The 12,182-nt window shown below is 36.9% G+C and overlaps 2 protein-coding genes across 2 annotated transcripts; both read right to left on the bottom strand.

The window, feature by feature from the left end:
* Window positions 1-1,442: 1,442 nt before the first annotated feature.
* Window positions 1,443-7,786, bottom strand: LOC149952596 (uncharacterized). Its single transcript, XM_090169778.1, has 6 exons — window positions 5,703-7,786; window positions 5,428-5,633; window positions 4,585-5,366; window positions 4,237-4,543; window positions 1,706-1,822; window positions 1,443-1,540 (listed from the first exon to the last, which is right to left on the bottom strand). Exons 1-6 carry the CDS (start codon window positions 7,784-7,786, stop codon window positions 1,443-1,445), a joined length of 3,594 nt encoding a protein of 1,197 aa, XP_090025904.1.
* A 137-nt stretch (window positions 7,787-7,923) lies between these two features.
* Window positions 7,924-9,624, bottom strand: LOC149952595 (uncharacterized). Its single transcript, XM_090169777.1, has 2 exons — window positions 9,280-9,624; window positions 7,924-9,231 (listed from the first exon to the last, which is right to left on the bottom strand). Exons 1-2 carry the CDS (start codon window positions 9,622-9,624, stop codon window positions 7,924-7,926), a joined length of 1,653 nt encoding a protein of 550 aa, XP_090025903.1.
* Between the last annotated feature and the right edge of the window lie 2,558 nt (window positions 9,625-12,182).

The raw sequence follows: 12,182 nt of genomic DNA, 5'->3' as shown, positions 1-12,182 counted from the left end.
GACACTGATGTTGAGAGACAGCGATAAGGTAAAAATCGAATTAGCAATTGCAAAACAAAGGTTTGTTTGATTTGTAGTTAATAATAATCTTGAAAAATAAAAAAATAAATGTTTGTAGGGTATAATGTAAATATTAATATCTCGTAAACGAAAAATATTATATTGAGATTTCAACATTTTCAGATGAATTATAGACGGTGATTTCGAAAAAAAGCCTTTACTTTTAACATTTAACCTCGGTCGCGGCCTAAGGTCAAAGGTCAAATTATTTAGACGCTAGTCATTGTCCTCTTTAGAATGCTCTTTAAATGATCAAAATCGGTTACAAATTGAACAAGTTATGAGTTGGTCAAGTTTAGGGGTCAAGCCCATTTTCAAAAATGCCGATTTTCTATATCTCAAAAACTACTAAACCGATTTTTAAAAAACCCGAGATTTCGGTTCGAGCGATTGTGAAAACCCCTTACACCAAATTTGATACAAATCCGCCGAGGTAGGGTTGACAGCCTGTGATCATTTGTCAGAGACTTACCCTGTTGCTGGGGACTATACATATATTATAAATACCCAGGTAGTAGGCTTAATTGTAGATCTTGCCCAATTAATTTGTTCAAATGTCCAATTTTAACCATAAAATTGGGTATTTTCAACTACCCAAATCTTGGGGTAAAATAAAATTATTAACCATAAAATTGGGAAAAAGTCGCATTTGACGAAAATTTTTGGGTTAGTAAACTATACCTTACTTTTGGGTTAAATAAAAAAACAACTATTAAGTTTGGGTTATTAAATAAGTGACCCATTTTTTGGGTTATTAAATAAGTGAACCATTTTTTGGGTTTTTGAAATGCTACCCAACCGCTTGGGTAGTTTTCCATTAACCCAAGCATGTGCAATTGTTTAACCCCATTTTGGGTTGTTTCAAGTTTACCCAAGTTTCTTGGTAGGTGCAATACTGACCCAGATTTTGGTTAAAAATTAACCCAATTTGGGTAATTTTTAACCCAACCTTTTTTAGCGTGTACATTTTTGGCCAGTACTTTTGTTAGTTCTCTCGCTATTTTCATTACCGATTACAACGTTTCGGGTGCTATAAGGGTTATGATACAATATTTGATGTTTAATTTTGTATATATAATTAAGTATGTCTTTAGAGTACAATTGTCTTACGGTAAAAACTCAAAATTTATTATGTAAATTCCCTCGGCTTTCGAGGTAACTGGCATTGAGGCATATACGTATGATTTTTCGCTGCATAATTTAGAGGGGCTCAATGATTGATAAATACTTGTCTACCCAGCTCATAATACCGTAAGTTAACAAAGACTGTATTAGTGCAAAATAAACCGTTCTCAACCAACGTATCGTTAAGAAGTTGCGCAAAGTATAAAATTTATACAGACACCCTCGGAGCTTATTAATTATAATATTAATATGTTTTTCTATTTAAGAGAGTAGTCTATGACAATTCCTAAGTACTTAATTTCACTAACTCTTTCTAGTTCGAAACAGGTTTCCGAGCAACACGTAAAATTGGGTTCTACATGAATTATTAAATCATAGGCGTCATTGTAAACAATACTACTTGAGAAACAAATATATTTTGTCTTACTGATATTTAAGGTTAACAAGTTTATACTTAGGATTTTATGTACAAGCGATATGTTATGTTGGGCTTTCACAAATACCTCGAACCATGAATTACCTTCACACAAAATCGTCGTGTCGTCAGCGAAAGACACCATAGAGCCCTGAAGGTCGAGGTTACATACGTCATTCATATAGACTAAAACCAATATTGGACCCAGTACAGTTCCTTGTGCTATCCCAAACGTTAAAATTTTAGTATCACTTAAGTTGTCTAATATTTTTACAACCATTTCTCTATTTACTAAATAGGTTTTAAACCATTGTAAAGCAATACCCCTCACACCAGCCTTCCTAGGTTTTTTTAATAAAATCGAATGCGAAACCGTGTCGAATGCTTTCTTTAAGTCTAGAAAGATTCCAATAACCTTTTCATTTTTATCTAAAGAATTATACAGTTTTTTTGTTACTTCCAAAATTTCGTCGTTTGTACTTAAGTTCACTCTAAATCCAAACTGGTTTTTAGAAAAAAAAATCAGTTTCTTCGAGAAATTTGGTTAATTGTTTTTTAAGTATTTTTTCGAAGATTTTGGAAATATTACTTAAGATAATTATTGGCCTATAATTTTCACAATTCGTTTTGTCACCAGATTTAATAATTGGCACAATTATAGACTTTTTGAAAACTTCAGGAAAAATTCCTTGTGACACGGATAAATTTATTATATGCGCCAGTGGTGAAGAGATAACTGTTTTTAAATGCTTTAAAGTTTTAACATTAATTTCATCATTTCCCTTAGAACTAGGGTTTTTTAATTTCATAATTTCCCTTAGAACTAGTGTTTTTAAGACTAGATACGCTTTCTTCAATATCCAACGGAACAACTGGTGTAAAGCTTGGCTCACACGATGCGATTTTATCGTACGCGACTCTTTGTCGTACGCGATTCAGAACGCGGTCGCACCAGAATTTCGTTCACACAACGCGACGATAACAAAGAAGAAAGCAATGACCATAAATGAAACAAGTCGTAGCCTCCAAATAGAGAATCCATCGCATCATTCAACCATTTGCTTATACCAGAAACATGCTCCCAAATGAAATATAAATTCCCATTTTGACCATTTTGTTTGGACATTTTATGTTTATGCTAGCATAAACCCGTCGAAAGAAGAGGCAAATGCCCCGGCCCGTATGCTAAAATAGAATTTCGTCGCGTGGAAGAAACTTCGAAATTTTCCAAAGGAATGTCTCCCGTTTACTCCCACTTTTAATACTACTAAAGCTGCCCGTCGCGCGTGATAAAATAGGTTCCAACCTATTTTCGGTCAACGTCGCGTGCGACTTAATAAAACCCCTTCATACGACGCGATCTTTGAAAATTTGTCGCGTGCGACCGGTCGCGTACGACAAAATCGCATCGTGTGAACCAGGCTTAAGAAATAGATAGTTTTCTATATTATTATTATCGTATTTATCAAGAATTTTTTGCGCTTATGTAGGTCCTATAGATACAAAAAAATCGTTAAATATATTTGCAACGTCTTTAGGATTATCTATAACAAATACATCGTCGACCCCATTATTTATTTTTTCTATGCCAACATAGTTTTTAATTCTATTCGTTGCTTCATTAATAGTATTCCATATTAATTTGTTTTCATTTTATTTTAAAATAATTATATTTTACTGTTTTAATCAAATTTGATAATTTATTGCGATATGTTTGATAATATTCCTTTAAAGACGTATTAACAGGCTCGTGTCTCAGTTGTTTTGCCAGACAATTACGCTTTCGAATTGAGACAAGTAAAGAGACCGTTATTCACGGCTTTAGTTTTTGTTTTTTTTATGGGAGTATGTAATAGTACATATAACAGTTGCGGAATTAATATTTCGCTTTAAAATTTCTACGAAACAGTTTGACGCAATATTACAATCATTCTCACTAACTACCGTAGCCCAGCATTATTTTTTATATTATACAATAGACAATCATAATTTAACGAATGCTTATAGATAGTTTTTTGCTTATTTACACAATTTATATTTTTTAAATTAGGAATATTAATGGCACCCGCATAATGATCTGTTATATTAGGTTTATGGATAAGGGCTGAAATGTTCGTTGTACATCCATTTTTTATAAATATATTTATAAAGACAATTGTCAGGAAAATAAAACGGGTTTAGAGTGATTGATATCTCCTAATATTTGTGTGAATTTTGTCGGCCACTAGAAGCCTTTAAAACGATTTAATTTTACGTGGGGTTCAAACTTAGCACAACCTTTATCACCTCAAAGCCACTTACGCTTTGTACCACCCTTGGATTCATTTTAAAGCCCTTGGCAGCGTTGTTTTAGTTTTGCAGATGAAGTTCCAGTCAGCAAAGATGACGTAAAGGAAGCTACAAAATCTGACGTTGAATCAGCCCTCGAAATAATTTTTTATCTCACTCATTTTAATATTTTTTAGTGTGTTGATTTCACGTTCTATACATCTATATATAAATCTAAACATCTATATATAAATCTATATATCTATATAAATATAAACATCTATATATAAATCTATACATCTATATATAAATCTATACATCTATATAAAATCTATACATGTATATATTGAAAAAGCTTCTACTTTTACTCTGTGATTGAGACGCGATAGATTTAGGAAACAACAAATTAATGGATCTTTTCACGAGAGTTCCATTTGGCAATCGAATTTTGCAGGAGCGGATCTTCTTGTCGCAACCTTCAAACACTTCTTCCACTTTCACTAATTTCCATATCTGTCTAGGTTCATTGTCTCCTTTCAGTAAAGCTACGTCTCCCACGTCTATAACGGCATTCGGACTTGTTTCGTCAAGGTGTGAACGGATTTTAACTGTAAAAGATATTCGGACTTCCATCTTTTCCAGAAATGGTTCAACACTTGTTGGTGATATCTCCATCTCAATAATGTTTGGTCTCGGGTTAAAGTGCCGGCCGTTACCGGCTCGGAATTTGGGGGTAGAGAAGTTAATCGTTTACCGACCAAAAAATGAGCTGGGGTTAATGCTGTAGGTTCCTCATGGTCGCTTGCTTGGTATGTTAGTGGACGTGAATTAATCACGGCTTCCACCTCTGCTAAGACGGTAGTTACTTCTTCGAATCTGAGTAGAGCGCCGTGTAAAACCTTCTTAAGCGCTGACTTGACGCCTCTCACCATTATTTCATAAAACCCGCCCCACCAAGGAGCCCGCTCCACGATGAACTTCCATTGGACGCCAATCTTACCAAAAAATTCGCTCACGTCCTTTTCTTTTACGCTGTTCCAAATGGAAGTTAACTCTTTGTCCGCTCTCTTGAAACTTTTCGCGTTGTCAGAGTAGATGATCTTGCACAGACCTCTTCTAGCTATAAATCTCCGGAGTGCTAAAAGTAATTTTTCCGTACTCATTTCGCTCACCAGCTCCAGATGTACGGCTCTAGTAACTGCGCAAGTCAGGAGACAGATATACGCTTTCTCTCTCACGTCATCTTCACTTCGGATATATAATGGGCCCGCAAAGTCCAACCCTGATGTTTCGAACGCGCTAGACTCCGTAATTCTGTCTCGAGGCAGGGGTGCAGTAACTTCCTTAGCTGATTTTGATCTCCATTTTCTACATTTCAAGCACGCCGTAATTATTTTCTTTACTAATTGCCTGTTACGTATAATCCAATACTTTTCTCTAACTTGCGCTAAGGTATTAGCCGTTCCAGAGTGATGGACAATCTCATGCTCGCGGTCGACTATTAAACTGGAGAAGTAATGATCACACGGTGTAATCAAACTCTGAAAATTGGAGTCTACCGCCAACCCTAATTAAACCAGCTTCATCCAAGAATGGTTTGAGATTACGAATCGGTGAATTTCTTTTTAGCTCAGTTCCGGCCTTCAAGTCCTTTTGTTCTTCCTTAAAACTTTCAGTTTGAACTCGGCGAATCCAGAATTCTTCAGCGTTCCTTATTTCTTCGGCGTTCAGAGGGATTATCTCGTCCACTTTTACTAACGAATCTCTTTTTTGGTGTTTGCGCAAGTTTTGGAGAAACCTCAGTACCCATCCTGTTACTCATAGGACTCTTGACAGTCTACTGCGTTGCTTAATATCCAACAGTGGTTCGGTAACTTGCTTTGCCTCGCACACCGTGAGAGCGACCTCTTCATACTTCCTTCTGGTTTCTTCTTCGACCTTTGAAATCTCATCTTCGCCTAATTTCTCTGGTTTGTAGTTCTTGTTACCCCAATTCTTTTCTTTGGCTACAAGCCAAGCAGGTCCATTCCACCAAATCTCGCTGCCTTGTAGATCTTTTAAGGTTTTTCCTCTCGTTAACAAGTCCGCAGGATTCTGAGAACCTGGACAATGATTCCATGAGCCTGGTTCGGCTATCTCTTGTATTTCTTCTACTCTGTTTCCCACGAAAGGTTTCCATATTCTGGGTGAACCTCTTATCCAGTGAATGACGATTTTCGAATCTGACCAAAAATGGATCTTTTCGTTGTTGATATTCATACACTTACTAACTCTGTTTGTCAGTCGGGCTCCTACTAGAGCTCCCATTAGCTCCAGCCTGGGTAAATTTATCCTCTTTAGCGGTGCAACGCAGGATATTGAAGTTACAAGACGACTTGATACCTTTCCGTTACTTAATGTGGCTCTTAAATAAACGACCGCTCCAAAGGCGGCTTCACTAGCATCTGAAAAACAGTGTAGTTGCATCTCTACCACAGATATGTCTTCCTCATTGAAAAAACAGAGTCGGGGTGTTGATATAAGTCGTAAATCGGGTAGCTCTGAGCACCATGAGTTCCAAATTTTGGCAAGATCCTGAGGTAACTCGTCGTCCCAAGATCTCTGTTTATCCAGCCACAGCCTTTGGAAAAGCGTCTTCGCTCTGATTGAGAATGGCGTTATTAACCCCAAGGGATCAAATATCCGAGCGGACAGCTGCAAAACGCATCTTTTCGTACTGTCCAACTGTTGTACAAGGGGTAGCAAGGCCTCTACTTCAAAGGAGAAGTTGTCTGTTTCTTCATTCCAGGTCATTCCTAGAACCTTAGATGACAACAAAGCGCTAGGTAAAATCAGGGTTTCTTGATTTTCGCTCGACGTCAATGACTCGTTGAACTTTTTCTTTTCGATACGCTCTCGTAGACCCTTGTCATTAGTATGCCATTTACATAGATCAAAATGTCCCCTTTTAAGGATCTCCTTCGCTTCCTTAACTCTGTCATAGGCCAATAGAGCGTTATCAGCTCCCGAGACAAAATCATCGACGTATCGATCTTCCTTTAGTATCTTACACGTTTCCGGAAATTCATTTCTAAATTGTTCTAGATGTTTATTTAGAACGGCCGCTAGGTGGTATGGACTGCTGTTAACTCCAAATAAAACTTTGGTGAATCTAAATATTATGTATTTTTGATTTGGGTCTTCGGTGTTTTCAATCCACAGAAATCTTACAGCGTTTCTGTCTCTTTCGTGTAAGTCGATCTGAAGGAAGGCTTGCTTAATATCGGCGACAATTGCTACTTTCTTTGTTCGAAATTTCACGAGGATTTCAAAGATGTCAGGATTGCGGTTTGGACCGGACATCAAACAGTCGTTTAGCGAATTCTCATTCTTCTTATGGCTCGACGCGTCAAACACAAGACGTACTTTTGTGGTCGCTCTTTCGTCTCTTATAACCGGTTGATGAGGGAGATAATAGAGGGGGTCAATCTCATTTGTCTCTCTCGCGACCCTTTCGATAATTCCGCCCTCTTCGTATTCCTTTAAGGCCTTTTTGTACGCTTCAAATAAGTTGGGATCACGTTTGAATCTTCGAAATAGTCCGGCTAATCTCCACTTCGCCATATCGAAATTGTCCGCCAACTCTGGCATTTCTTCTTTCCATGGGAGGCTGACCTCCCACCTTCCTTTTTTGAATTGAACCGTCTTTTCGAAGAATTCCACGGCATTCTCGTTCATCGGATCATGGCCACTTTCTTCGGTGTCTCTTATTCCTAGCGATTCTAATTCCCAAAAACGCTTAAGACTATTTCCCGTTAGTTCTTCTTCTTCGTGGATCATCATAATGGAAACGGGGTCTATATTGACTTTCTCCGCGCAAACTTGCATGTTTCTTATTGTTGTCGGTCCCTGCACGACCCATCCAAATAGGGTGCTCATAGCGAAGAGAACGTCGTTTATTCTTTCGAACCTTCCCGTGTAAATCTTCCCACGCAAGTCTGAACCAATTAGTAACTGTATTTCTCCATTATTGTTGTCGCTTTGGCTTATATCTGCTAGTGATAAGTTTTTTGATTCTAGGTTCCGTTTAATAGATTTCCAGGAACTCGAATTGTAGCCGAGCTGATTTCATCAGATTCCAACGCTTCGATAATGATTTCGGTCTCATCTACTAGGCTTCTTAACTTTAACTCTACTTTGTTTGTTTTTAGCAGTGTCGGTTTTCTACTTCCGAATGTTTTAATTTGGAGACTCTCTACGCCTGTAGGTTTTAAACCGAGCTTCCGCGCTGTATCTTTCTTTATAAAGGTTCGCTGGCTGCCATTATCCATCAAACATCTGATAAGTTCATTCCCGTTCGGTCCTCTTGCCAGAACTGTAGCGGTTTGGAGAAGTATTTTTTCTTTCGTAGTAGGGTACGAACTTACTGTCCCTACGGATACTTCTTTAACTGTAGTGGCGGTGTTTGTTTTCTCGAACTCGATCTTCTCCCTTCGTCCCTTCTCTTTCTCTTCACACATGGCTGTATGGTGGCGCTTTTGACAGTGGTTACATTTGATCTTAAATCTTAGCCTGCAGAATCGAGAGGAATGTTCCCCTACTAAGCATCGAAAACAACGGTTTTTCTTCTTTAGGATTTCCAACTTCTGCTCTAGTGAAACGTCTTTACATTCTTCCGGCTTATGCGGTTCTTTCTCGCAAAATATACAATTTTCCTTTTGGTCTTCTACACCTGCCATTAAAGCGGATGTCGTGGTGGCTTTTTTGTACTGTTGATTCCTCGATAACTCTCTACTATAGCCTTGATCTTTGCCACTACTGCCGTGGTTGAACGCTCCGTCTTTTCTTCCGCCTTTATTTGTCAACCTTAAAATGCGCTCCCTTCCTTCCAAGTCTCTTTTTATATATTCCATTAATTCCGCTAACTTCCATTTTCCATTCGCTGACGCGCTCTTATTGAATCCTAGCGCTATGTCTTGTGGAATTCTCTTAATTAGCATTGGACACAAAAGTGACGCGCATGCCTCTGGGTCTTGACCTAACGACTCCAAACTACGTAGCTCTACTTGACATGTATTGTATAAATTCCTCAGGCCTACCACGTCTGATGAGCTTTCAACGGACTTTAATTTTAATAGATTTTCAGTGTGGGCATCTATCTGAATTTTTACTTTTCCGTACGTCTCTTTTAATAGCTGGATAGCGATATCATAGTTCCGATCTGATATTTGTAGCCCTTTAATGATGGCTTCCGCGTCTCCTCTAAGGAGTGATGCTAGGTAGTAAAACTTGTTTGCCTTGTCGGGTACGTCCTCGTTGTCGTGTATAGTTGCTTTGTAGTGGTTCCAAAACTTAGACCACTCTGTTGCGTCGCCGTAAAATTTCTTTAATTACAATGTGGGAAGTTTTACCTTTAACGCGCGATTTCTCGCTGTTCTATAGGAACCGGCTAAACTCGCTGAATCCTTTTCATTTTCTATCGCACTTTCGGCTCTTGTCTTCCATGATATGATTTCGTTTCTGAAGGTTTCAACTTCTCTATACTCTGCAGCTAGGTCGTCCAATGAAATTGCCTCCTCTATTTCTGAGTCCAAGTCTCTTAAGGCGTTTTCTTTTGGCTCCAATTGCCTTACGTTGACTCTCAGTGTTTCCAAATCCATTGGATCGGATTTAAGCGCGCTTTCCATTTCAGACAATATTTCTCCGATAAAGCCTCTGTATACTTCTCTCTTATTCTTTGCTCTTTGGACATCCCCGACGCCTCCTCTGCTTGCCATCCTGATTGATTACCTTACTCTATTTTAATCCGACTTTCCCTAAAATTACTCTAATCTAAAGGTCCCGGGTTTCGGCACCATGAAAAAGCTTCTACTTTGACTCTGTGATTGAGACGCGATAGATTTAGGAAACGGATCTTAATTTAATCAGAACAATTGCTTTTAATGAGCGCAACAGGGAGACTACATCCAAATATACAGAATGTCCGTTACAGCCAAAAATTTGTAAAGGTTTCGTTCGTTGTAAAAAACTTATATCTAAGCCTTTTTCTTTCTCAAAGCACGAGACTCGTGCTCGCTCTTTCTTTTAATTTACGAGACGCGAGCTCGAGCTATTCAACAAAACAATATATATATATATATATACTAACGTTTAAACAATATTTCTTTACATATATAAACCTATACATATATATATAAGTCTATACATTTAAATATAAATCTATACATTTTTTATATAAATCTATGCATTTATATCTAAATCTATGCATTTATATCTAAATCTATGCATTTATATATAAATCTATACATCTATATATAAATCTATACATCTATATATAAATCTATACATCTATGTATAAATATATACCCATTATATTTATTTTTACAGCAATAATGTTACTGTAAAAGATTCTGTAAATATTACAGAATAACACCATGTCACGGGTTTCAAAGGCTGGATCGGGGTATACCGTAAACGTACACTGTGTATAGTTAAAAAGACTTTACTTTTTATCTTTTTTATAGAAAAAACACTGTTAAAGGTTATGGAAAACTGGCTAAGCCTTGTACATATAACTAAGTTTTAAAATAAAATCCACTATTACACAGTTTGATATATTTAATTTGCGCGCTACGCACGTTTCGACTCGATCGCACGAGTGCCTGACGAAGACTCGTGCGATCGAGTCGAAACGTGCGTAGCGCGCAAATTAAATATTTCAAACTGTGCAATAGTGGATTTTATATTAAAACTCTGTTAACGGTTCTGAAATAATCCGAGGGTACAAAAAGGGGTTTATTAGTAAAAATGAGACACAGTATTTAGAAAGCTTCCCATTCTGATTGTTTTTGAGTTCGACTCCAAGGAACCTCGAAATGTAAGTAGAAATTTAAAAAAATGTTAATTCTTAATTTAACTTTGTTTTAATGTATGTAAAAGTTAGTAGGCTCTTTTTCTATATTTTAATCCTTCTATTTTTATAGTAAAGGGACCATATTTCCATAACTTTACCATCGGGAGAGGAGTATGTAGTACGTAGGCTCAACAACTGAATCTATGGTCTGCTCTCACCGCGATGCTTGTACTGAAGAACTGAATGTAAGAGGAGTAACACTCTACTTTTGCTGGGGTCGAGAATGCGGGTATTATCAACGTGCTGTCATTTTCCGTCGAGATAATACCTATACCAAATGCATCCTTGGGCATCTGAATAATGTGTTTCCGGCACACCTCAGGTGTACGTACTGTGGACGAAGAGGCTCGAAGAGCAGTCGGGGTGAAGAAGGCGAAGCGTTCGATTTCTTGGGTTGTTGTCACTATTCAAAACCACCCCGTGATCGTACGATCATACGTTTTAAAAATAACGTTAATTGTGAATAATTTCACATCAAAATAATTGTCTTATTATTTCCTATTTTTTCATTCTATAATATATAACTTTATTCCTAAATTTATAAGTTTATTACAATTGGCATAACATTTTCGACTCATCTAACAAAATACGTATAAATAAATTTATCAGATCCTCATATGGAATCACGTGTAAAATTACAATACATGAGAAAGATACGTTTCTCATACTAAAACTTGAGATATTTATTTTAACAAAATGCTTGTGATGTTGGCTAAAGCACTACTACTTAATGATGTTAAATGGAGTTTATAATTAATTTGATTCTCTTTAACAAAACACTTGTGACGTAGTAGAGAGAAGGGTCTTTCAGACGAACTAAATTTTAGCATTTCTAGAAGTGAGCCCGTAAAGTGATATATCGTTTGAATGGTTTTGTCGATGTAATTTTAAGGTTTCTTTGTTGAAAAATCTGATTAACCAATTATTGGTATTTCAACGGCCCTAATCTTGTAAGTAAACTATTTAAGTGGTTTGGTTTTTTTTGCTTTGTTAATAATGATTCTCAGAAGTCGCTTAACCTATTTGTACCTGTGGTTTATCCATATTTTTAAGATCCCGCTATTGGGCCCTCCTATTACGTCAATAATCGTATTGTTAAGGATTTTTTAAGGAAACATTTTATTACGTTGATGGCTTTTATGTAGAAGTATGTAAACTAAAAAAACTTACATTTACAAATAGTGTGAATGCCATACAACAAAACCATTACAATAATACAATAAGTAACTACACAACTTGAATTTTCTATATACATTTATAAAACATTACGTTTAAACTTTTTTGTATAGACTTGGTTTCGCGCTAAAACACAGGTGCCGAGATGTTTGCCATTGCCCTTCACTTAATCCACCATTCTCGCTCTCCTAGCAGTGATTGTAGGTGAGGGTTTTTAGAAAACCTTTCTTATGTTCCTACAATAAT

The sequence above is a fragment of the Leiobunum rupestre genome, chromosome 3, assembly GCF_980474605.1.
Source record: "Leiobunum rupestre chromosome 3, qqLeiRupe1.1.hap1, whole genome shotgun sequence".
In the NCBI taxonomy this organism is placed as follows: domain Eukaryota; kingdom Metazoa; phylum Arthropoda; class Arachnida; order Opiliones; family Sclerosomatidae; genus Leiobunum; species Leiobunum rupestre.
Note: the sequence above shows the minus strand (reverse complement) of the source record. Positions and strands in the feature narration are given on the sequence as shown.

What these genes read in the sequence shown, in the direction of transcription:
- LOC149952596 (XM_090169778.1), bottom strand. Translation starts at nt 7,786, where the DNA reads ATGAGCACCCTATTTGGATGGGTCGTGCAGGGACCGACAACAATAAGA. An exon ending in ATTAAGCAACGCAGTAGACT is followed by an intron (nt 5,634 to 5,702) that starts GTCAAGAGTCCT and finishes ACACCAAAAAAG; the next exon opens with AGATTCGTTAGTAAAAGTGG. An exon ending in TGGTTTAATTAGGGTTGGCG is followed by an intron (nt 5,367 to 5,427) that starts GTAGACTCCAAT and finishes CCAGTTTAATAG; the next exon opens with TCGACCGCGAGCATGAGATT.
- LOC149952595 (XM_090169777.1), bottom strand. Translation starts at nt 9,624, where the DNA reads ATGGCAAGCAGAGGAGGCGTCGGGGATGTCCAAAGAGCAAAGAATAAG. An exon ending in TAGCCGGTTCCTATAGAACA is followed by an intron (nt 9,232 to 9,279) that starts GCGAGAAATCGC and finishes TTGTAATTAAAG; the next exon opens with AAATTTTACGGCGACGCAAC.